Source organism: Ammospiza caudacuta, chromosome 7 (genome assembly GCF_027887145.1).
Source record: "Ammospiza caudacuta isolate bAmmCau1 chromosome 7, bAmmCau1.pri, whole genome shotgun sequence".
Taxonomy (NCBI): Eukaryota; Metazoa; Chordata; class Aves; order Passeriformes; family Passerellidae; genus Ammospiza; species Ammospiza caudacuta.
This window is the reverse complement of record NC_080599.1, coordinates 43,123,150-43,150,113: the sequence shown is the minus strand read 5'-3', so window position 1 is coordinate 43,150,113 and position 26,964 is coordinate 43,123,150. Positions and strand designations below refer to the sequence as shown.

General features: G+C 42.8%; 1 protein-coding gene across 1 annotated transcript in view; it reads left to right on the top strand.

The window, feature by feature from the left end:
- Positions 1-26,964, top strand: part of SLC1A7 (solute carrier family 1 member 7) — a 47,718-nt gene that overhangs the window by 3,443 nt on the left and 17,311 nt on the right. The window contains exons 3-6 of the mRNA XM_058808592.1: positions 11,308-11,523; positions 22,517-22,559; positions 23,342-23,561; positions 25,873-25,972. Of these exons, the coding sequence (XP_058664575.1) occupies positions 11,308-11,523; positions 22,517-22,559; positions 23,342-23,561; positions 25,873-25,972 (579 nt within the window). The remainder of the gene's footprint in view (positions 1-11,307; positions 11,524-22,516; positions 22,560-23,341; positions 23,562-25,872; positions 25,973-26,964) is intronic.

Below are 26,964 nucleotides of genomic sequence, written 5' to 3'. Positions count from 1 at the left end.
GTATCTCTGAATGATGTTTATTTTAAAAGTTCCTTGGATGCAGAGGAAATCTGTAAAACAACAGGAGGTCATTTCTTCAAAGCACAATTTCTTGATTTCCTGAACTTTGTTGCTGCTCCTGGAACTGCTCTATCCCAGAGCTCCAGTACCTATTTCTGATGTCTCCTGTCAGCTGTGGTCTTATTTCTTTCTTTTCCCATAGATAGAAAAATCTTGGAAAAGCAACCATCACCCACTAGCCTGTCAGTCTGAGCCCTGCATGAGCTTTTGTTTTTGTTGAGGCATGGACCTTCATTAAGGGTGGGGGTTGAAATTGTTTCAGTTATCTGATTACATAAAAAGCTTCATAGCACCAGAACAACTCTGAAATAAGTATATATTTACTGCACCCATCCTCTGCCTGAGATTTAGCCCTGCTCATACCTGCCAGCACCCCCTGAGTGTAGAGTTTGCTTTTCTCAGTTGTGAGAACAGGTACCCACACAACACTTATGCTGGAAAGATAAAGAAAATTACAAATAGTTGACAGTTCGTGTCTGCCCAAGGGATAATCAGTAATGGAACCTTACAAGACCAAATTTTAGAGCCTGTAGTTACTAGTTTACCCTGCTTACTTTATGGGTAAACATGAGATACTGCTGTTAGACCTGGGCATGGAAATATTAAGAGAGCTTGGAGAGAATAGGAGCCAAATCTGAATTTTTAATTACACATTTAGACACTGTTCCAGCTCTTACTGCAGCTCATTAGGGAGACGTCCTCAACAAGCCTCAAAGATCAGCTGCAGAAGCTCTGAAGTTCCCTGATTCACTCTGGGACAGAGCTTCGATCCTCGTTTGACAGGGACAATGCAAACAGTGTATTTTCCTCCTTTTACGCAAAACGTTTCAGCCTTCAACACATCTCAGGTTTTCCAGCAGGCAGGCGCAGTCCCCCGTGCATCCTTGTTGTATTGCACTAATCTTACACATCCTGTGCTGAGGTTGTGTTTATCAAACCCCTCATGCAGATCCCGCTGCCCAGGTTTGTTCCCCGCCCTTTCCTTGTCCCTCCGGCATTCCCGGCGCGGCCGGAGGCTCGGGATACCCCGCAATGCGGCCTGCGGCCACCGGGCGGCTCTGCCGGGACACCGAGCGCCCGCGCATCCCGGGGACTGCGGGTACCGCTGCCCGGGCTCCCGCATCCCGGGGACTGCCGGTGCCGCTGCCCGGGCTCCCGCATCCCGGGGACTGCCGGTGCCGCTGCCCGGGCTCCCGCATGGCCGGTGTCGCTGCCCGGGCTCCCGCATCCCGGGGATGGCCGGTGTCGCTGCCCGGGCTCCCGCATGGCCGGTGCCGCTGCCCGGGGCTCCCGCATCCCGGGGATGGCCGGTGTCACTGCCCGGGCTCCCGCATGGCCGGTGCCACTGCCCGGGGCTCCCGCATCCCGGGGATGGCCGGTGTCGCTGCCCGGGCTCCCGCATCCCGGGGATGGCCGGTGCCGCTGCCCGGGCTCCCGCATCCCGGGGATGGCCGGTGTCACTGCCCGGGCTCCCGCATGGCCGGTGCCACTGCCCGGGGATGGCCGGTGCCACTGCCCGGGCTCCCGCATGGCCGGTGCCGCTGCCCGAGGCTCCCGCATCCCGGGGATCGCCGGTACCATTCCCTATTCAGAAAACAATCAACCTTCCACTTTCTTTCACTGGGGTTAGTTATAAACTCCCACAGACACACACACATACGGGATTCCCTCACCTGTTCCCAGGACAAGTTGATTGGCAGAGATACCTGAGCACCACTTGAGTTTCTCAACTTCCTAAATGCTTGATGTAATCAAATCTGATGTCAATATTTTTGTGCTCTGCATGATACAAAAGAATGGGAGAGGAACAAAGGCTCAACTTTTCCCTTAATATCTTCTCACATTTGCTAAAGACAATGTAAACCCTCTGACCTGCTCCTGTCTGTGGCAGCTCCAGCACGGGCCAGGGGTGCTGGCAGGCACTGTGCCACAACTCACACACTGTCACCTTCCTTCAGAGCATTTCTGTGCCCATTCCCTGCCCCACATGTTTACCAGCTTTGTACTGATCATTTCCCAGTGGGCCAGAAATTGATTTTCAGTAAGCATGACTTCTTTGACTTAAGCTTTTTGTGGAGGCTGGTACTTAAACTGATCTGTCACAACTGCAAAGTTTTGAAGAATAATATTGTATTACTGGAATAATATTGAATAATTCACCACTGTTCTAATGCAGGTCTGGTTGTTCAGAAAAGCAGGCTAAAGCCAGAGTTACACAGGTTTGCACCAGGTGAACATACTGAGTTCTCTTTGTCCTATATGTCTACCTATATATGTAATAGAAAGTTGCATCCTTTACTCCAGCACCCTCCTTGTTTATATGATTAAGCTTTTATCTGGAAAAAGATACAGGGCTGAGTTTTCTAAGACTTTGATTAGCAGCCAGCAGTAAGAATGGGAAAAGAATTGTCAGGTCAGACTCAAACTGTTTAGCTGTTGTAACAGCCTGGTTATATTCCCTTTGGTAAAAACAGTTTAGTTTTGTAAGCTTAGGAATATTACTACATTCTGTATTTATTTACCACCAATCATTTTCTAGATGTTTAAGAAATACTGAGTAGCAGAGATTTGATCCTTTTCCATGAGCAGTTAAAGAAATATTATTCCCTTTTATATTCAAAAGAAAAGAACTGGTTTGACCTGTATTATTTAAATTAAAGAGCTTGTTCTTCTGGGTATGTTACGCCTACAAACAAGTGCATGCTAATAAAATTTCATATTTATTTGAAGGCCCATTTGGGTGTAATAATAAATAATAGTTACTATTTTGGTTTTGTTGATTAATTAAATACAATATTCTAAATATAGTACTGTCTTTCTTTAAAGGGATTCCTGTCCATAATGCCATCAGTTCTGGTAATCCTTCATCCTTCTGCTCACATTCCTGAGTTGGTGATTCTTACTCATGCTCTTAGAGCCCAGTATTTAATTAGAAACTTCTCTTTTTAGTATCCTTTTCCCATATTTTTTCTCCCAGCTCTCTGACTGGGGAACACACTGGTATTTGAACATCTCACCAATGACAAGTATTGCTCATTGTGTTTTAATGGAATTCTGGCATTGTTTGGCTGTATGGGGCCACACCAAACTGACCACTGGCCTGGGTAGGTTGTGTTTGGCACTGTTTGTTTGTTTGTTCTCAGCTGCAGATGAAGCTGGTAATAAACCTCACACTGGAGATTGTTCACCTGTTTTGCTACTTAAGATCATAATTTGTTAGGGATGAAAAGTTTGACCCAAACTCTCCAAGACCTGTACTGCAATTAACAATTTAAACCTTTTACTGTGAATGTAAACCACTTTCTGATAAAATCAATAAAATATCCATTCAGAAGGAAAATCGTAGTCTAAAAGGCTATGATTTTTTTTTCTGGTTATGGTTATATTTAAATAAAGAGGATAGCCAAAATTAATCTACTCAGTAATACTGGTTTTACATGAATGACAATTTGTACAGTACTGTTTCTTCTAATACACCCCTGGTACTAAGAGGTATTTTCCATGTCTCGACACATAATTTACCTGAATACCAAAAGGGAAAGGGTGGATAACAGAAGGTTCTGGTCAGTCTGGGCTTGGTCTTTTCTGCTATGTATGTGTTAAACTATTCCCCTTCACACCAGCTGCTCTGTTCTTACCCTTGTGCTGCTGCCAGACTGGGGTGTATTTAAAAGACAAGTAGATGTGGCACTTGGGGACATGGTTTGAGGGACTTGGCAGTGCTGGGGGAAGGAACAGTTGGGGTTAAAGATCTTAGAGGCATTTTCCGAACTAAAAAATTCCATGGTTCTATAATCGAGTGCAATCAAATTTATGCACTGTATTATCTAGTGAGGTGCTGAGGAGCAGCTGCCTCTGGGTCTCTGAAGAGCCTGCTCGGAAAAACGTTCCATGAAGTACCAAGGCAGAAGTATTTTCCATAGAATGAAATTGCTTTGGGAACACAGGGCTTGTTTTCTTCACATTATTGGCTGGTGGACTTTTCCCTCTGTTTCACCTCTGTTGCACTGGGAAACAGCCCTTCCCCAAGAGGGGAGGGCAAACCTTCTGTGAGGCGGGTATGGGGAAATCTGTGAGGGACCTGAATGACAGCATAAAGTGCTGAGAGTCCCATTTCTGCACTACCTGTCACATGTAACACTGTAATGTGAATAACAATAAAAGTACATTTCACCCCAGCGAGAACAAGATGTTTGTTAGCTCTTTCCTAGGATATATCATCTTAAGTCTTTACTGTGGAGAAAGTCAGTGTAGAGAAGTGAGTTTTAAGGAGATGACTAGAGGGAATAAATATATTTATTTTTAGAGTGAAAAGCAAAACTACTTGGATGAAACTGAAAGATAAGGATTACCCAAGGGTAAGAAGAAGCAGTCAGAAAGCATCTCACTTGACACCATTATACTATTTTAAATTCTCCATATTGCTATTATATTGCAGAACTGGTGTCAGATTACCCCAAAAGTCATCATTTGAGATGGCTTCAGCTTGTAGAGGAAAGTTTTTATCCCTCCTCCATGCCTGAGACATCTTCAGAAGTTTCTCCACATTATCATCTGGAACATTTTCAGTGCCATTAGCTGTGTTTAGAAATGTTAAGTCTAATGCTCAGATGCCATACTGTTTTCTAGTGTTTTCTTTTGTTTGTGCAACCCAGAGGTCCAGAGTGTTTCAGTGAAAAATGACATGTTGCAATTACACATCATAATGACAAAACTGGACCAACCCAGTAGAAATTATTTAGGGAGTGTCAGTAGGGATCTGGTGACGTGCAAGAGGAATCTGTGGTGACAGAGTGAATGGGTGTGGAAAGCACTGAAGTGATTACAAATGGGGCATGAACTGTTTGAGACCTGACAGAATTTTTCTGTGGTCCTCTGAGAGCTCTAAAATACTTAGTGTCTCACAAAGGAATGGGAATGACATGTGGAGCTTGAGGGGCTGGCTGGATTCCCTCTGTTTTCTTAGACAAAGAACAGTTGAATAAATCTGACATTTGTTTATAATCCAAATTTGTGTTTCAAATCCTTTTGCTTAATCTAAAAATGCTTGAAAGAACTGACAGAAGAAAAAAAATCAAGTATTAATAAGATTCTTGGCTCCTTCCACCATGTGAAGCTGCACATCCATATTTAATAGATCATTTGGGTTTGTTTGCATCCTGACCTTTGAATTTAGGAAACACTTTTTGTTAAATCAGAACAGCTGAATTCAACAAGCCAACCTGAATTCTGCATGAGCTACACTGGAATCCCCTTTGTCAGTCAGTGAGCAAAGGCTGCTGTTCATCCCTGCCAGAACTCACAGATGTGTCACAGTAACCTCACAGATGCAGGTGACAGAACAGCCACTGGACATCAGCCTTCACTGTGTGCTGTACAAAGTCCTGCCTTGTTTACATTAGGCCATAAAAGCAGATTTCCTATTGCACAACAAATAGAAAATAAAATGCATCATGTGAATTCCTGGCAGGATTTTTGCTGTGTATGTCAATTTGTCATTAAGTTACAAGTGTTAGATTATAAAGGAGATATCAACATTTTAGGTAAAAAATAAGGATCTTACTATTTCATAAAGCAATAGAAACCAAATCTCAAAATTATGCATGTTATAATGCATTAGAAATGTAGACTGGTTTCTTTCCTAGCAGCCTAGCTGTAAAATTCAACATAATCACTGCAAACAGTGTATTGATCTTCTGACACGTTTTTGTTGCTTGAAGATCAAGAGCCAGATTTTCCATCATGCCTGACACCTCTGGGCTTCCACTGTGTTTATTAAAATAGTTACAAACTGGGGCTCTGAAAAGTGAATTCACATTTCAAGTGCTATTTACAGCTGATAATCCAACCATACAGAAACTGCTGCAGCAGTCCTGTTTGTAGTACAGCTATCACTTTCTGCAGTTGGGGGTTTTTCTGAGCTTAGACACAATTTCATTTCTATCAAGATGTCTAAACTTTTAAAAGCTATTTTCTATCACTGGATTTGCTCAGGAGATGAACCTTAGTAGCCCCTTGGACCTTCAGGAGGGTTCCAGACTTAACTCCTTTGAAAATCAGGTTGTAATACTATGAAATTTTTAATAATACATTAAGTAATTGGGGACATTGGGGACATTGCACTGGCCACAGTGACTGAGACAGTCCCTTAATTGTGCTCAGATCAGCAGAAGGCTGCAGCACAGCAGCAGTGTGCAAAACTCCTGTGACACATCTGTGTCAGGGAGGGCAGAGCCTGGGGCAGGGTGGAGCAGACAGGGCTGGGCTGTGATTTCCCACCACCACCACTGCCCTGGCTCTATTGCAGCCATGGAAGGGTCTTGCTTTGTAGGTGGTTTTCATATTAGAACAAAGCAAAAGGATATCCTGAAAAGAAAAAGTAATTCTGATCCCTCTTTCTACTGCTGAATAATTTTAACTCCACTAGAGACTAAGAGCAAATCAAGCGTTAAGCTATAAAAAGAGCCAGACAAAGTTTCTTATCTCTTTCATCAAAATAGAGCCAGAGAAAGTTTCTTATCTCTTTCTTTCATCGCTGTAGAGCTGTATTTTCTCTGTTGCAAACATTACTCTGAAAATGGTGCCTCCATGAAGTGAAGCAGCCTTTTCTGAAAGCACAGATAAGGAAAAGTGTGATGGCTCACTGCAATACAGAGATCACTTCAGGCAGATTTTCTTTTCACCGTAAGTGGTTTGTTTTCATTTAAAAGTGCCTTAATTTCTCTGTTTCTGACTCTATAAAATGGAGATACTGCCCTCCTGCATTAGAGGGGGTTCCACTGGTGAAGCATTTTGGGATGATTAAATGCACATTATTGTCATGTTGAGACTTGAAGGCTCTGACCTTGACAAAAAGGTGAGTGACAGCCTGCCTGCATGATCCAGCAGCATTAGTGAAGGCAGCACTTCCCTTTCATGATGCCCAACTGCAATATAATCATCTCTAATGTAGCTGGGGAGGCACTTCCCAGCCTCATGGCACAACTTGCTCAGGAAGGTCTTTTCCGCAGCATGCCATTACAAAATGAGAATGGGAGGGAGAGAATGGGATGAATGAAAACAAACATCATTCTAGGAACAACTGTTGGTGGTTAATACTTGACCATTACTTCTTGACAGGATTAATGTCTTTCTAATCACACTAATCCCTTCTGATAACTTTATCCATAATCCATCTATTTCAAAGCAACATCCAGATGGCTTCTGGTGGAGAGGAAGACAAAATAAACATGCAGAATGGGGTCTTAGCAGCAGCTTCTTGTGTTTTCCCTTTCTGGGGATATAGGGTTTGATCTTGAGACAGGACAAACAACTATGCTTTCATCAGACAGCAAGAGAAAACCTAGAGAATTGCAGAGAAGATAGAAAGTTCTATTTTTGTTTGTCAATAAAATACCCGATGCTTATCTGTGACAGCCAGAACAAGCCTAGAGGTGCTCAAAAGGGTTTAGCTACTTGTTTGCATGGGACTAATTAGATTTCCAAGATATTGGAAAGAATTCCCTTCTTCTTTACGTCAAAAATTCTATTTTAGTCTTGGGGATTTTACACGGATTTCCCTCAAAGCAGACATGAAACTTAGCACTTGGTTCTTTGATTTGTACAATTACAAATACTTTACACAATGTAGAAACTGACTTTAGCTTTTTAATTAGTCACATATAATTCCTAGAACTGAAGATGTCTTCCCCTTCCCTTTAGGCTCAACAGATTTTTTTCTATACAATCTAAGTAATGGTGTCTGAACATTAAATTACAATTTTGTGTAAATTTTTTTCCCAAACTGATTAAAAGGAGTGAGATGTACAGTAATTATTTAGAAAAGCTCCAGATTGTTTTTTATTGTCTTAATCCTGTTTTGTCCATTTGGCAATCATTAAAACATGCTATGGAAGAAGTTACACATGAATCATACATGTGGAAGCTACTTAATTACACAGCTCCTCAAATTATTTCAACCTATGAATCAAATATCTGCCCTGTTCTTCCAAGGCCAACCAGATCCTGAGGTCTGACAAGAATTAAAGGTACATTGTTTTCCATTCCAGTGTGTTTCATGAGTCTAGCAGTGGAAGCCATGAGAACAGCTTTGTTCTGGTTTGGAAGAATCTTGGGAAACTCTTCAGAAAATTTTATGTAGCCAAGAGTGTCTGATGAAAAACAGACTTTGAGGGAGGACCTGAGCAAGATACAGTGATCTTAGTTTAAACTAGCTGGAAGCTTATTCCTCCTGTTCCCTAGGAAGTAAGAAAAGTACTTGTTCTTGTCATCCTTTGGCTACACTGTGTGAATGTTAGAACTCCAGAGATCAACAGCAATGAACTGCTGTGATGTGACTGTGTATTACTTGCTTTGTACAATAACTGTGATAACCTCAATGTCTCTTCATCTTTGTGTCTTTTGTCCCATTCCTTCTGATACCAAACACATGAAGTCAAACAAAAAATAGTGAATGAGTGATTACTGTCTCATTCTAGTTCCAGGCACTTCTTTCTGAAATGATTCTGAGCTATTGCCTAAAATGACCACTGTTATTCCCCAGCCTTTGGAAAACTGCTTCCATTGGTCCCTTCCTGAGCACTGCAGGCCATGGAGAATGCAGGGTTTTGTCAGGGCCCAGACCTCTGTTCATGCTTCTGTCACATCCCAGTTACCCCACTGCACTTCCACAGTTAATTACTTTTGATGACTTTCTCATCACAGCATGAACTGAGCATGACTTTATCTGGTGACAGGATAATCTCATTACAGATGATGATCTTGTTAATGAATATCCCCAAGACAGAGCAATCTCATTATTAGCCCCCTCAGGATTTGCCACCTAGGAGCCAAGGTAAGATCAGATTCCAGCTGAACATCCTCCCAAATCCTAAGGCCCTGCATCTCGAGGCTGAGGTAACAACCCTAAACTCACCTGAACCACTGGACATATTTAATTAGGATTTTTGTCCTAAGTACTTCTGGAAATGCTTCTCAGGTGAGCAATCCAGACAGGGTTCATCCCTCTGTTGTTCTGCAGAACCAACACAGCCCAGAGGGATCAAGGACAACAGGAACAGTGGTGGCTTCCCCACAGTGACAGTGGCTCCCCACAGTGACAGTGGCTCCAGGGCAGCACCAGGGAGGGAAGGGGAGTGAATTCTCTGTCTCCTGGGCAGTGCCCTCTCCCAGGAACTGCTCTGGCTGCAAGTGACAGCTCTGCCGCTCAACACTCAGCCCTTCACACCTCTGCTGTCACCTGCATAATGTATCTATAAAGAACCCTGAAAATTGTTACCATGAAAAACATCCAACTGGTTAAAAATCAACCTGATTCTCGTTTTTCTTTTCTTTTTTCCTCTTGGAATGTGGAGGTGGAACAGTGCTGTGCTCTAGTACAATATAGGTATCTATTCTGTGCAACAGTGAGCTGTCAAACTGGCTCAATGGCCTGTGGAACCTCAGCTTGAGAGAAGAGTTCAGTCCTAAAAATCTAATAACAACACAGGGTTTTTTAACAGAAAACTGTCACATTAATTTGAGCTAAATATATTTTACTGAATTATTTTATTAAAAAAATGTTTTAGAGTATTTATTCTTCTGCATGAACTCATCCAAGGGGCATGTCAAGGAACAAAGCAGCATACCTACTACTGTATTTTCAATATGCAGTGCTGTGTTTGTACACAGTGCTTTGCAGACACACAGAAAGCTGGGATTTTTATCAAATCCAATGATAAATAAAAGCAAAGAACAATGATTACAAGACTGGGAGCTGCTGAGATGCTCATTTTCTAAATTATCCAAACTCCAGTGCAGCCTTGCTCCTATAGTGTTAACAAAACCCATGCTGGATGGGAGATTGGCAATGCAGAAAAGCAATACATTTTCTTAATTAATCTAGTGGATAGCTGGAACCTGAACACTAAATCCACCCATTTGATTTCATTAAATCTACTATAAAGGTTAAGCTGCACTTTAGCATTGGCTCTAGACCTCTCTCAGCAGTGTGAGGTCAAGGAGATCTCATTCAAGGAGGTGCAGCTTAGTAAATATTTATGAGAACAGGCCTGATAAACAGGTCTGTTTTGATGAGAAAGCTGGACACACCAAATAATAAATGTGGTGTTTTATTTCACCTGCACTTTTCCTGAGATGTATGCTTTGGAGAGTTCACAGAGAATTATCCAAAGGGAAATCTCAATTTAAAGCCCCAAACCACACTGCTGGCAGTGGAAAATCCAGCCCCGGACTCAGATCACTTGGGAACTGCATCAGGGTCTATGTCAGAGCAGCCTGAAGAAACCTCAGGGGCCAAAGGGAGCCCTGTCTCATCTGCCTGTACAAGAGGGTCAGAGGGAGCTAAATCTCATGGTGGGGAATTGTATGGCTTGGCACAGGCAAAGTCTACAAGCAAGAGGGACACTGATGCTCTGCAGTGCTGGGCAGGGAGCTGAAGAGGAAAGATCTGATGGGTCCCTCCCAGCTCAGCAGGTTCTGTGACTGTATGAGTCTGTTATTCCTGATTCTATGGAAAGGCTGAAGTGATCACAGCATGTTCTTTGCTCCCAGCTGGGCAGCCACACTTCCCATGGAGGTGTTTCCTCTGGATCCCATCCACTGTCCCCATTTAGGCTGCAGACACACTGAATTACAGTCTGCTCCCAATGTGCTCCCAGGCAAAGCAAAAATATATTGAATTTCTTTAGAAAGAAAAAAAGGTATTATTTTTGTTAAAGAATGGACTATATGACAAAACTGCCCTTTAGTGCTTTTCATTTTAAAATTGTGTCCCCATTTCACACAGGAAGGGCTGACTGGGTTTGATTAGACTTTCTTCAGAGGTCCATTCAAACCTGAATTATTCTATTAATCTGTAAAATTCTGTGTAGAGTTTGACACACAGAGTTTTAACAACTATTGCCACTGCTCCTGTGAACTGAGCCATCCCATGTGTAACTTGTGTAAAACTGTCCCTGGAATTTCAGGGAAGAGTCAGTAGGATTCAGCCCCCAACATGTGCAGCCTGAGCTTGCAAGCTCCTTCCAATAAGCAGGATCTGGGCTGGCACTTGGAAAATGCCCCTTCAGACACAGAGAGCACAGCTGCAGTGTTACTGGCAAGCTCACTGAAACACTGACACACAGAATCAGCTGTCAGAGAAGCAGGCAGGATGGAATAATTCAGAAATTAGGCTTTCAGCTGCATTAATGTAATGCAAAATAATGTTCATTTAAATACAATTTGTGCTGTGTTCTCTTCCCACAGCTTGATGTCTGGGCTGGCAGCCCTGGATGCCAAGACTTCCAGTCGCTTGGGAATCATAACTGTCACTTACTACCTGTGGACAACCTTTGTGGCCGTGGTTGTGGGAATAATTATGGTGTCCATTATCCACCCTGGTGGAGCAGCCCAGAAGGAGAGCACTGAGGAGGGTGGAAAGCCCATCATGAGCTCTGCAGATGCACTGCTGGATTTAATCCGGTAACCACATCCATTCTTTCTGCTTCCTGAAGGCAGGAAAATGTCACATTTTGTACAGAGCTGCAGGAGGAACTGTGGCCTGAGCCTCAGTTCTGAATCTAAGGATAAATGTTTTGTTGAGACTGAGAAAAAAGTAAGTTTCAGAAGATAATTTTCAAGTAATCAGATGTTTATACTGGCTGTTTCTTGTAAAATTTAAATGACTGGCCACCAACCAACAATGCAGCAGGTTGTTTATACCCCAAGGACTCCATACAGCCTGTGCACCTCACCATCAAATCCATTATTAGGGTCAAGGGAGTATTAACATTTAATGTTCATTTAAATAAGAGTTGACAGTTGCAACAGGCAAAACCTTAAATAAAGTGGTGAAACACATATTTTTCAGAAAATAATTCTTAAAAGTGCAGTTACAGCTGTTCATGCCAATTTGCAGATAAAGGACACAATTACAAAGACCACTGTTGTGTATTTTTTATTCTGCTTTGGGGCTTTTCCTTATTAATTTTATTTTATTTGGCAAAAGACACACTTGTCCTTTTAGAGCAGCATTAGGGCACTGCTGGAATTTGATGGCCTTGCCTGAAATCCCTTTTTGTCCCAATATTTCAGGTGCTAGTGGGATTAGTTTGTTGACTGAACATATTCTGTGCCTCAGATTTATTTTGCTCATGCAGAAAGACCAAGTTTTGCCTTTGTTAGGCAGTTCCTCAAGTTGCTGATCTCATACTACATTGATCAAGGGCTTTCAGGCCAAGTGTGTATCTGTACCACAGAGAATTCTCTTTGGAGTTCAACTTACTGAAATTGAAAATGGTTCACAGTTTGCCTTTCAAAAACCCAAATTCCTGACCCTGACAGCACACAAAGTACTTTAATTAAGACTTATTTGGACTTCAATCAGAAGGAACTGGGAAGAGGAGCTTACAAAAGACTCTTTTTTTCTCCTCCAAGTTGCATTTACCCAGGCCACCTGTATTTTATCAAAGTCTTTGTGAGAATGGGCCAAATTATTTTAGTCATGGAGCAGCAGCAGAGAACAATCTCTTTTGTAGCTTCTCACAAAACCAGCACTTTCATCTGCACTGGGTAGATCTCTCTATCTGCAGAGAGATCTCTGTATCTGTCCAGTGACTTTGCCATGAGGGATGGATGTGCAGAGCAATTCCCACATCTGTTTGTGGCATGGGGTTAAGCCACATTATTCTGTTTCTGCTCCAAAAAGGACTGTAATTCCTACACCAAGAGCAGGTTACAGGAGCTTTGAATTTCTTACTATGACAGAGTAGCATAAGAAGTAAAAGAGAATCCAAGAAAAATGTGACCTTAATGACTGTCTTCATAGTGGCAGTGTCAGGGACCATTCCTGGGGTGCTGAGCTGGTTCTGAGGCCTCAGTCAGAGACACTGAAAGGCACAGTGGGACACACAGTGCAAGGATCCATCCAAATGGACCTTACAGCTCTGCCTGGGAAGGTCTCCCTCACCACAGGTCCTCATTCCCTTTCTCACACCAGCCCAGTTGCCTTTAGAGGCTCAGAGTAAGCTTGTCATGGAGATGAGTTAGAAAGTAATCTGGGTTTTCAATATAAAAATTTACTATACTATTGTGTTTGCAAAAAAAGACCAAGACCTGAGTTACAAACTCATCTCTTCACCTCTGCCTGGCTACTCCCTGTACACCAGGGGTGCTGTGGTGAGGTTTGGGAACACTTTATTCCTCTGAGCCTCGCTGCAGGTCAAAAAACATTTGCAAGTATCTTCTAGGATTTCACTTTTCTACAAACATTTACCCAAGAAAATCATAATAGCATGTGTGCACATTTCAGGTATTCAAGTTTCCAAGCAGCCACGTGCTTCTAGTCTGCAAAACCTTAAATTCTTCACTGGTTTGGGCAGGTGTCAACAATGACAAGGTCAACAAGCCCCTCTCATTACCAAAGGTTAAAAAGAGAGAATCCAGCTCAGTATTTTTTGCTGTGCTCAACACCAGCCACAGCTGCAATCTTTCTATCCTGAGAGCACAAATGGATGGTTTTTATTCCTCTGCTACAGAAATAACCACACTTCCCCAGTAAATAAATAAATAATAACAACAGAACTGTGGGGAATGGGCCTTCAGCCTAGGCAAACACTATGGGTGAATTCTGGCTCTGCTGCAGTCAGTTGCAAGACTCAAATATCTGTGTGGAAGTCTGGATTAAATGTAATGATGTATCTGCTGGTTTGAGCTAGAAAAGCTGATCCTTTAGCTCAGTGATAAATCACTTCCATTCACAGCTGGAAACCATCTTTTTCAGCCCAGATTGGCTTATCTTCTCAATTCATTAATTTCCTCTCCATTTATCAATTGCATGTGTGCCCAGAAGTTTACACAGGAAACATCTGGTATTCTGCAAATGAAGAATGCTAAATGCACAAGTGAAGAGATGATATATGTGACATTATTGTGGGGTTAACTTTAAAAGCATGAATCTTGGCATGGGGATACATGTATTCACCCTCATTGATTTCAGATTTGAAGCCACTTTGAAATGATAAAAAACATTATTTTATGTGATGTTATATATGATATTGTCAAGTCTAGAACTTTTGGCAGGAATGATGTTGCTAGAAATTAAATGTCTTGAATTTTTGTGTGAGATTTTTGCTTTTAGTAGTGGTTTTAATTAGAAATTAAAGAACATACTGAATCAGCAAAAAATGAAATCAAAAACTAGTGGAGACCCTTGTGGTTATCCTAAACACTTGCAACACAAATCAATAACCACATTATTATTATTTTGAATTATTTTGTAGATGGTGTTTCCCCTGTATACTTGTCCATTATGCAGGGGGAAAAAAGTAAAGAAAACCAAAAAAACTCTAAACAAGAATGATTTGGTGAGGAGATACTAATTCTGAATAATTCTGAAATTGCTCCAAACCTCCCATCAGCCAGGAAATACACAATCTCATCAACATCCTGAATTTCATGCCTCAAAAACTGCATCCATGGTTCAAACTTTTTTTTTGCCACTCTAAACAGCTGTACTTGAAAGATTTCCTTTCTAAAGAGAACCCCAGGGGGATTGGGGACAAGAATGTTCTGCTGCCTGTGGAAGATGCCCATTTCAGGAGGTGGCTCCTGGGCAGGAACCTCCCCTTGCAGAACCTGCCCCTCTGTATTGGATCTGGGCTAAGGACAAGCTCAGGAGGCAGCTGTGACTCTGAAGCTGTGCAGGAGATGCTGCTCTCAGGGTGCTTCTCTCTTTAGCCACCACTTCATGGCTCCATTGAGACAGATTTACAAATCTGCCCTCATTTTATTCAAGGTTTCTGCTGCAAGCACTGCAAGGCCTATGAAAGTACATTTTCTTCCATTTAAAGCTCAGGTCTTTGACCACCTGGTGCTTTATGTGTTTTTATAGATTTATTTCCATTATGTGCAATTCTTCTGTGAGGTAGGCAAGGACCATTTTCCTTTCTTACATGGAAAAGAAATTACTTCACTGAGGATTGTTCAGAAAATTCTGTTGGGCCACAAGAAATATTCCCAGCTCATACAAGAGCTGGTAGGGTTCTTGTAGGATTGTGGCTTTGGGGCATCTCAATAGCAGTGAATCAACAAACATCTCTGCCTTCTTCTTCCTGTGGGAATTACTGAAATTAACTTTATACTTTGTCTGCAAAAATAAGAGTGACATTTTAGTAGCCTTTTATGAGTTAAGAAATTAAGAAAGGCAAGATTCAATTTTTTTAAAGTAATTCAGCTTTTGTCTGTTTTATTCAAAAGGACAAAAAGGAACAACATACTTACAGGAATAGTGTTCCATCGAACATATTAGGTTTGCTTTTGTAGCATAATGACCTGACTAGGAGAAGAGAAAATGCCTATAATTTGGGGACAAACATTTGCAAAACTCATTCTGTGAGCCAGGAGGACACTGTTGACATTAGCAGTTAATATTTCCATTACATTTGTTACCTTTGATTTAGAAGGGGAGATTCTGCTGCAACTGAAATCATGCCACCTGCATTTCCCACCAAGGGAAATAAAATTTGGCTTATAAATTAAACAAACAAGCAAAATCCCAGCCAAACTGGGTTTCCCCTCCTGTTTTAGATCAGGCTGGCTGCAGACTTGGGCACCAGCAGGTGCAGGGTTCATGCACATTATTGGTTTTTCTCAAGTCTAACAAGACAGAGTGGCATCACAAACTTATTCAGCTCAAAAGCCCCAAATAAACCAATCCAGTGAGGGCAGACAGGATCAAATCACATCTTGACCCACGAAAAATAAATTTGTACATTTCTGAAGTTTACTGGAGGGAGAAATCAGAGCATTTTACCACTGAAAATTCAGGATTGCATCCAATTTAATAGCAGGTACCCAGAAAATCAATTTAGCTTAACCAAGAGAGGCTTTATTTTTATAGCAGTAAGAGTTAGAAGAGGATATAAACACTGTAGAGGATTTACGTTTTCATGGGAATCCTGAGCACTCTTTAAAATCACTTCCTATCCCTTTTTTCAAGCTAAGGGCTATATTCCATATTATTGAAATTGTGTTTCTTGAAAATAGGGCAGGAAAAACTCAGGGTCTATTGGAGTGTGGAAAAAGTCCAGGCTGTGCAGAATCAGGAATCACACCTTTGGAAGTTTACAACTGAAGACTGAATTGTATGTAGGCACAGTCATATATTTTAGAGTGCATTAAATGCTCCAGCTTTAAACTATGAAAGAACTTTTGAAAATAAGTATGCTGTACATTAATGTATCTTTTGCCAAAAGCTACCGTGCACTATGATAGAAATATTTATCTGTCTCCTATGGCACCACTTTTTACTCTTTTCAGATTGCCAGGTTGTTTTCATCTCACAAAACTAGCCTTATGCCAGAAATGTTCTTCCCTGGGACCAGGTCTTTGCTTCTGGTTAATTTTTAAGGGTTTAATCTCCACAGGAGCCCCATCCTTAAGTATTTTCAAAGAACTCTCAACCTTCTGACTGTGTGGTCTCTACTTGGCACAAAATGAATCCAAGATGGAATAAAGATAATTCCATGATGAAAACCACCCTGAGGAGATGGGCTATGAAGCAAATTCTGCTCTCTGGTCAGGAGGCTTTAGTCACAGAGGGTGAGGTGCACAGGACCAGGAATTAAAAGTGCACTAGGAAAGCTCTGACCTTGCAGGGGAATTTGTTGTCCATCCTCCTGACAACTGGTCTGGAGCTCTTGCAGTGCCAACACACATTTTTATGGAATAACTTGCCTTGCTGGAACCACAGGGGAAATATGCTGGGCCTGTCATGTTACCTTAGATATAATTCAGCCTTTTTGAGATGCCTAAAGCTGTGATGTACTTGTGCTTCCACTTTCAGAGAGCCACAGCCCTTCTTTCAGAGGAAGCAGGGTAAGAAAGTTCAGATCCCTTCCTGGAACTGAAATGCCATGCAGCCCTCAGGACAGATAAAAAGTCCACATTTGACAAAATTATTCCACTGCTCTGATCTTTGAGAAAAAAAAATAAAGCAAGACAGTAACTTAGACCCAATTAGTGATTTTTGCATTCTGTAAGTACTTTTTATCCCAATAATGAGGATTTTAGTGCCTCATTAATTCTGCAAAAGCCCTCTTTGGTCCTTTTAGCAGGAGGCAGTATGACTGATACTGAGAAATTAGATGAGGCACCAGAGATGACTACTGATGTGCAAGGTGGTTTCTCACATAGGTTGGGTTTTTTGTCTTTCTGGACTAAATTTTGCCCTTGCTTTCAGCAGTGCAAACCCTGCTGGAGCCCCTGACACCAGCAGGAAGGTATCAGATGTGTGACTAAGGACAGGACTTGTGCCTCATGTATAACAGTAGTGAGGAGTCTACACAGCTAATGATGAATTCATGCAGAGGACATAAAAAGTAAACAAATTCTTGAGATTAAGGTAATGTAACTGAGAATGACCTCAGCCTACAGTAAATAGAAGCTACAGTGCTGTTCATTCTTGGAAAACTTGGAAACTTTACAGTTCTCATGTCAAGCCATTCAGGCTCCAGTTTTGCCCTCTGTCCCCTTGGTGTATATAGTGACAGGGTAAGGTTTCAAACACATAAATATTAGAATACTGTCAAATTTCCAGCCTTAAAACAATGTTCTTGCAAGCTCAGCTATGCTTGCTCAAATTTGAGAGCATCCAAAGCTGCTTTCTGCCCAGTGCAAATATAGGCCAATAAATATTATGAGGACACATGTGCAGCAAAACCCCAGTCTGGTGGCTTTAATCCCACAGCGTGGGAGACTGCAGCCAGACTGTCTGCTGTGGCAGGCATTAGGGGCTGATAACATCCAAGTCTGAGAGCAAAACCAGATTGGGGCTGCAGAGCACAGAGTGCCAGAGGGAAGGGGTGCTCTGAGTCAAGGAAACATCTGCCATACCTGTGGCAGTCCTGTGCTACAGACACTGGCCTCATTTCTGACTGAAAGGATCTGCAAAGGCCAAATGCTCTGAGTTAATGACACCGTGGTCAGCACTCAGAGTGAGTATCTCAGATATTCAGCAGCATTACTGGAACCAGAAACTGGCCTGCTATTTCTAACAGAAGTTATCCAGGAGATGTGAAGGAGCTGTCCCAGTGGCTGCAGGCTCATGTTCTCGGCACAGTTCAATTAACAGAGTCACAGTGACACAGTTTAACTGTGCTGCTCTTTGTGCCACTGCTGTGGTTCTGAGCCAACCACCTCCTAAAGAGACAAGAGAGCTCCCACATCCTGGGGGCAGTGCTGAAGAATGGCTTCCTAACACTATTCAGATTCCCAAAGCAGCTGAAATTAGGGGAGCAAAATCAATCAACTCTGTTAATTCATAGGTCAGTTACTGGGAGACAATGGGGAAGGGAAGAGGACCTTGCACCTTTGGCAAGATGCTAAATCATCCTGTGCCTAATGGGACCCTCAGACCTGCTGCTCAGAGCAGGTGCTTGATACAAGTCTTTAGGATTTCCTCAAAATCCACAACTACCAAAGTGCAGAACATATGCTGCCATAGTTGTCTCATATTACATGTACATACACATTCCTAATTCCATACATCTACATCTGAACCCTCTCACCCCATGCAGAATTAGGGAAGGGCTCCAAAATGTGCTCGTAGGACGCAGCAGCCTGTGCAGCCCAGCAGGCTGCAGGCAGAGATTTGATTAGTGGGTCACTTGTGCCCATGTGCTGCTGTCACAGCAAAGGCAGGCCAGGCCTGCTGTGCCAGCTGGGCTCAGCAGCTCGGCTCTGCAGAAGGTTCACTGAGCTGATATTGAAGTTTCATGCACATTCATCCCTTTAGCCTCAGCTGAATACTCCTGCTCTGTCTGGCAGAGTTCCTGAGGCAGAAGATGCTCTGGGAAATGTCATTCCTCAGGGCAGGCAGTATTTAGCTGTTAATTTTTATGTAACAAGAAAGCCTATGTCTTCAGTTTCTGTTTTACAACAATATCCGTGTCTCAGACCCAAATTCATCTATGTTTTAAACCAGATTCAGTCACTGTTATGCAGTAGGTTTAATTCCCTAGTCTTATGTGAAATTATTTCTGCTCGGAAAGCTGAGCTGAGCCACTGAGGTTAGACAATGTTGCTTGTGCCACAGAAATGAATCCCAGATCACATTAAGTTTCCTGCATTATTATTTTGTGACCTGTGTCTTGTAAGCAATCTGCAAGCAATGCTGCAACTTCAGAAGTATTTTATCTGCTTGGCTTTCTTAACTGAACAAACACAAGAGTATTTATAGGTGTTGACAGCAATGATGAGCTCAGTTTGAATCACTCCTTCCCAAGTGCTGGCAGTGTCTTTAATTCAGGGTACATCAGTGATAAACACAGTGCCTGAGTAGAGACACAGCCTCACTTCATGATCCTGATCCATGTGGGTACAGCTGGATCTCATCCAGAGCTGCACAGAGATCTGCAGGGACCAATCTGGAGGCAGGCTGGGTGCTGGAACAGGGTGGGCAGAGATGGACAGGGTACAACACTCTGCCATTCACTGTGCTCTGTGCTGGGGAAATGCCCATGTGTGGATTCTGAGCCAGCCTGAAGCTCCCACTCTGCAGCACCCCCAGGACTCAGGTTTGTGGGCAGGATCCCACAGGAGGGCTGTCCCAAGGACCTTGTGAGGATCCAGGCAGCCTCCCCATCCCAGTTCTACACCAAAATGTCAAATCCTCCATGTCACTCTCCCTTCAGTCTCTTGTTCTGAGCCATTCCCAGGTGATCCTTGCTAAACATCCAGCTCAGGGCTGGCAATATCAAGGTGCAGCAAAACAAGCCCCTCAAGCAAGAAGTGTTTCTGAGGAGGCCTGACAGAACCAAGAAACCTCCCCAATTACCTTCCATCTCTAGGTGGCGGTTCAATTCCTTCTTCTCACTTTTTGTTTCTAGTCCATTAAAGTTCTCATTCCCCAATTGCTCTCTTAAATGTTTTTGATTAACAAAACTTAATTTTGGCTAATACTGGATTTTCTCAATCCAAGTAAACCAGCTTAAAATAAAAATAAGCCGAGGCCCTGGCAAACACATTCAGGTCATCCTTTCACCAGATAAATTGTGTAATTTTGGTCAGGCTAGTCTCAAAGACTGGATCACAGTGCATAATTTATTAAAAAATATTGGGAGAATTCCAGCATCTAGTATTAAGTGGGTAGTTGTAATTCCTGCAGGATAAAGAATGATAAAGAAACAAAATGCTTTAATCCTCTACAAATTTGTCTAACATTTAATCTAGCTACTAACCATATGATATTTCCTTTCTCAAGCAGTCTTAATTGTTCTTAATTCTACTAATTAGGACTATGAGGGAGAAGGTGGAAATGATCAGCAATTAAATTCATATTTCTGTGCAAAGCCACAGCTCATACGTGAGGTGCATATTCAGAGCTGTGCGGAATCTCTGTGTGCATCTCTGCTTTCAGAATATTCCACATTCCCACAGCAGGTCAGAGCACAACCACCCCCCTGAGCGTCCCTGTAGCACCTTTCAGCCCAGCAAAACAAAGACAAGTTAATATTAATGAAGGCTGTAACAATCTGGAAGGAGAATTCCCTTATGAGGCACAGTAAGGCAGTAACCACCTTTACTCTCCTGTAACATCCTCTCCATCTCGCCAGGCCCAGCTCCATCCAGCTGTCCCCAGCTGGTTCCCTGTGCCAGTCAAGCCCCAGGGCTCAGGCAGGTTGTGCCTGCAGCTGACAGGGAAAGGATGCACAGCTGCCTCCTGTCTGTGTCTTGCTTTGGCTGCAAAGCATTTGACATTTGAACCAGACTATCAGCAGCTCCATGGACAGTCTGCAGAGACAATCCAATGCCTTTATGGGACTCATCTGCTCTCAAGCAGCCGGCCAACAAATTCCTCTCATGTTCAGTCTTCTGTTTCAATCATTAGGCAGTACTGCTATCACTTAATTACATTTTTTCTCCCACAGTTCTCCCTAAAAATGATAATCAATTACCTCTTTGTAGAAATTGCTCTCAGTGATTGACGCTACTGATGCAGAATCTGCCTCATACTTTTAACTGTGACCATAGTATCGTGTTATGATCACTTAAAATAGAAAAAAAATTGTGTTTTCTAAGCCAGTGCTGCACAGTGACTCCATTAGAAACAAGTATGTGCTGCTGCTGCTGCAGAGAGGAAAGCAGCTCTGGAAATGTCCCTGGTTCAGCATGCATTCAGCTGTCTGTGCACACAGTGATTCTCTTTGAAACTGAGAATAGGCTTCTCACATATATTTGAGGGTTAACCTGACTTGGGGTTTAAGCAGGACTTTGAATTCAAAGTCATTTTGTTGGAGAACTCAGGAGTTTTTCCTTGCATAAATACAGGTATATGAAAGAAGATAATTGGGTCATAGACTGTCACTGTCCTCTGCCCCAAGGTTCAGAAGCTTAGAGCTGGAAATAAATCAGTTCTGAAAACGATCCTATTAGAATATCACACAAATCTGGGTTGCCAAATGCTGAGTAGAAATGTATGACTTTTTAGCTGTTTTTTTTCCCAATTATACTATGATTCCTCTTTGAAGCCTGCAGAGGGTGTGCTCTCCATTTCAAATAGGGATTGAATGTCTGTGTTTCCAGCTCAAACTGAAATTATAAATTAGCTCCATATATAATTGTGTGAAATGTTACAGAGATACACAGAAAGTCAGAAAAAGTGACAAAAAGAGTCCCTTTTGGAATTAAAAATCTGTTGGTCTCCCTGCAGTCTCAGTGTTGGGTCATTGCCTTCCTCTGTAGCTCAGCTGTGAGCAAAGATGAAGCTGCTGACCTCATTCAGGTTCTTATTCTGAAGCCTCAGAACTTCATCTAAATAAAATTTATCAGTGTACAGCTCTAATCTCAACTCTTTTAATCAGGAATGCTTTTTTGAAAAGCAAACTGTTCTTGACCAAACCACTGCAAAGTCTACATCACTTGCAATTTTAGTGATAAAAATATATTGGGGTACTAGAGTTTGTCAATTAGCACAGGAGCACTTAGAAGTGCCACAGATTACAGCACCCAGGGGTCTCAGGAATACATCCCTGACTGTCCTGAACAGCTCATTATCTAAGTAGGGAAGGCAAAATATGGAATAAAAGAATATTCATCTCCCCAGTTAGCAGAAAGGCAAGGGGAAGGGAATCATAGCAATTCTGTCACCCCAGTTACAACATGGAGACTGTGGCAGAGCCAGAATCTGCAGCCAGAGCTCCTGGGTCTCCCCCCATGTGTTTGGAAGCAAGTCCCAAAACCTCAGTTCTGAGGAGCTGTCTCTCTGTTGGGCTGTGCTCAGCCAGGCACAGCTGTATGGCACAGCTGTATGGCACAGCTGTATGGCACAGCTGGGGAGAGTGGCATCCTCTGCACCTGCCCAGACCCTGCTCTCCAGGAGGGCAAAGAACTGATTTATCATGGCAGACCCAACACACAGTAAAAAGAAGTTGGTTTCAGTTCCATAGAAATTATTCTTCTATCTGTTCATTTTTAGGAACATGTTCCCAGCCAATCTTGTTGAGGCCACATTCAAGCAGGTAAGTGGCAATATTCCTTTTATTGATGAAAGACATGAGCCAGCATTATGTGAAACATGTACCTTTGTAAAACACAACCCAGATATAGACATGGCATAGGACTGCAGACACTGGTAGTACCTTCAGCATTCAGCAATTAATAAGTCCCATTCCATTAGTCTCAGCAGCCATGGTATCTGAAGGCAAAACAGGGATAAAGTGCTCTCTAGTGTGACTAGGGAATAGATACGCACTCCTATGTCGGTTCCATATCCACCAGAGGAGAGCTGGAATTTATTTAAGAGCACCCTGCAACACTACACATAGGAAGAATAGAATATCATGTTCAATAAAAGCAACAAAATAATGTATTGGGGAAGAATCTAATTACTCAGGTTGGAATTTGGCAAGAAAAGCTCATCTAAAAGTTCTGAGGGAGCAACAGGCATGGCTGTATTTATTTCACCTGGGGGAACGTTTCATGGGAGCCTTACAAAGACAAGGGCACTCAGAACCTCTAGGAAATCATTCCTAATTATGTCTTACAGGAAAGTTGCTCTGTCAGAAGGCAAAGTGTTTGCTGCACCAGGATTTGATTATAGGATACTCAGGTTTTGTTATGCTTTTCCAAAAATTCAACTGTTTTTACAGATTTTAACAGAGAGGGACAGCAGTGTTCCTTCTTCTTTTCATGCCAGTCCCTTCAACATGCAGCATTGTTGCAACAGAGCACTTAGGAGGTCTCATTAAACTATTAATTCCTGTTGGGATACTGTAGTAAAAGCCACTTTGTTTCCTTTCAGTACCGCACCAGAAGCATTCCCATCATTAAATCGAACAAAGCGTCGGCCGAGAGCAGCACCCGCCGCATCATCATCTACGGCGTGCAGGACGAGAACGGCTCCAACGTGCAGAACTTTGCCTTGGACATCACCCCCCCTCCTGAAGTCATCTACAAATCAGAGCCAGGAGCCAGTGATGGCATGAATGTACTGGGGATTGTGATATTCTCTGCCACCATGGGTAGGTTTCTGACATGTTTGGTTTGTACTAATCCAAGTGTCCATTCAAGAGCAAAGGATTGGGGTTGGGTTGCTTGGTTTCTTGACTCAGCTTTTTTAGCTGTTTCTATCTAAACATTTTGGGGAAAAGGCAAGACTGTTACAGAGCTGTACCCCAACCCTTTCAAAGACAAATTTTCAAAAACCTTGATGACTTTTGTTCCATGGAGTTGGGTTTTCTCTGCATTCACTTACAACCTTTTTTTTCCCTGAATTATTTTGAGCTTTTATTTATGACCCATCTTTTGCTGACTGTAAGACAATCTTGTACAGTGTGCTCAGAGGAGTTTGGAATCGCCACCAGTTCAGACCCATGGCCCCTCTACCAGTATGCCAACCCCTATTGTTTTATAAGTTTTAAATCTGTGGCTATTCCTTTTTTGATTGAAACCTCTTGATTTTATTTTTGGTATCCTGCAATGAAGATAGTTCTATACCACCTACTAGCTTAGCTTGTAAGAGTAAGAGCTTCTGTCTGGCTTATTTATTTAGTTTAACTTGCTGGAGGAACTCATTGGTGCCATGTGTGTTATATTATGTTTGTGGATTTGAAAGAAGAAGTTTAAACAAACATTTCCTAGTTAACCATAAAGTTCTGATTACTTTTATAAGAAAATGCTGATCAAATTTTCCTTATGTAAATTTATTCTTGGAAGTTAATCTGGTCAGCAAAGGTAGTTCCATAAAACATCTTTGACTGTATTTATTATATTATGGTTCATAGCAGCACGAGGGGTCAAGATTCAAAGCTGGAATTAGTGGATTTGTCTCTGTTTTTTTAGCTTCTGCAGTGGGTGGTATTCCCTGTACAACCCTGCTGGAAACTGGCTGTCTCCCAATTTGTAGTATTTTATAGTCCATTTCCAAAGTACAACATCACCACAAACACTATTCCAGTCAAAATCTACTGGGTATGAATGAATTAATTACACCTACTTATTAAGAGCAAGGGCAATTTTCTGCTTCTGAGAACAGAAGATCATTCATTGTCTGCCCAGAACTGAATGTACAACTTTCACCGAGTCCCTCAGTCTTGCTGGCCCGGGGCTCAGAGGGTGGGAGCTGAGTCCTGGCTTCTTCCTGCCTGATGGACACAAACAGCACCAGGATTGTCACCCACAGCATGGCTGCTGGGTCACCTCTGGCTGTACCAGCCAGGAACAAACCTGAGACACCAAACCCTCCACAGTTATCATCACCAAGGACTACCTCAGGCTTTTGTTTTGAACAGAGGATGTGTCAAGGCTGTCTTCAGCCTATTGCACCACCCTCCTACCCTCCAAAATGGAAGCATTGAAACAGCTTAATGGAAGAGTGTTGTCTTCTGATCGAAAAGTTATGGCTTAGATGATTGAACAGGCTTACAAACTCCCATCTTGAGAGCACTGCTCATGTGAAATCCCTGGACAAGGCAGCTGAAAGCCTCCCTGCCTGCCTCAGCAGGGGATGGCACTGAAGCGGCGCTACCTGAGACGTGGCTCGGGGCTGTGGGCCCCAAGGGACAGAGCCAGGCTCCTGCCCAAAGCAAGGGCACTGCACATCCACAGCAAGCAGCAGCACACAGCCCAGTGCCAGCCCCTGCCTCCCCAGGCAGCTCCCCTCAAAGGCAAACTCCCTTGGTGCAGCCACTTTTTGAAGTGTTTCCTTGAGCAATTGACTCAATCACTTATAATCCTTTCAGGGAGGATAATTAGCTATAGGAAAATGTTGTCTATTTATATGCATTAGTGGAAACTAACACTGTCTGGAGAATATATGGTTAGATGACACATCCCAGAGTTGTATATTCAGTTGCTTTCTGAGCAATGGGGGCCAATACATGGGGTTTATTTGCTTTCTTCTCTGCTGGTTAGTCCTCACAGCAATTTGGCCTTTCTCTCCATGAATCTACATTTCCTTACCTCCCCCAAAACTGCAAAGCCTGACTGACTATAAAGGTTAATTATTATCATGTAGACAGAAAACTACTGAAAATACGACAGAGACTCCATTACTAACTCCCCATTACCAGAACAAACCTCAAAACCTAGCTTTGCCTCCTAAGTCCTCATTCGTGCTGCCTGGCTGTAGGCAGCGACATTTTCACTAGAAAATGTTTCTCAGTTTGTGTTCCACAGATCACTCAGAGCAGGGAAATCCTGCACAGGGCTCTATGACTGATGGTTCAGGACACAGCCTTGCTACCAGGGGGCTTTGAGTGTCAGCAGGGAGGGAAAGCACTGGGGCTGTGTGTGAAGACACCTGAGAAATGAACCCAAATGCTCTGATTGCAGGGATCATGTTGGGAAGAATGGGGAACAGCGGTGTCCCTTTGGTCAGCTTTTGCCAGTGTTTGAATGAATCTGTCATGAAGATAGTGGCAGTTGCTGTTTGGTAAGTAACTGTTTAGCTAAGAAAATCAGTATTTTTAAAAAAGAGTAAGAACATTTCAACAGAATAAAATGCACAGAAATTTCATACGTTTATTTCCAGGGAAATAAATGAGGATGAATAACCCTTAGTTTTGCAGGGCCTCAGCATTTGAGGATGCACATACATCTGTCCCGGGTCTGTACCACCCTTTTGACAGGACACCCTCTATGTTACTCCCAAATGACAGAACATGGTACAGCTGGGTGGGGTGTGCTGTATGCCCCAAGGGCACTGCCAATCCCTGGCCATGCCAAGGGGGATCACAGCCACCCAGGCCACACAAGGCAGCAGCACGATGGGATGTTCTAGCTGGTACCTCCATCCCTTCCAGCACTGCTGCAGACCCAGCCAGACTTGCCAACACACCTGCCCCAAAGAGCAGGTGGCTGCCAACAACAACAGCTATCAGCTCAGCACCTTCTCCCCACTTCAGGATGTCCCCCAGTGTGGCTCAGCCTGATGTGGGACAGGGAGCCAGCACTCAGCCCACATTCTCTCTTTCCAGCTTCGTGGTTCCAATCTGACTGACCTGGGTCAGGGAATGATTGCTTGGGTGGATATGTCAAAGGAGGTAGTTTATTTCTGGAAAATGAGGAAGTAGTGTCAAGTCTCTGGAGATGACACAGCTGCAAGTGGAAGATGGCTGGCTGCTCCCAGATTTTTTTTCAATTTAAAGCTTTTTGGCATCCATGACTTTGTCTGCAGCTGCGCACAGAAGCACAACAGTTTTTATAAAGCACCTGTCCAGATTGGATTCAGAAAGTAACAATTCTTCTGCCTATTTATCTGCCCCAAATCAAACCCCCAGGCAGTCCAAGAGCATGTCTAATGCATGTTGGTGTTTCTCCTCTGTCTTCCAAAGGCAACATAAACGTTTACTTAAGAGCTTCCAACGAAAATCCATGAACAGCTACATGAGCACAAACACATGAGAGGAGCTCAGGATTCATTCC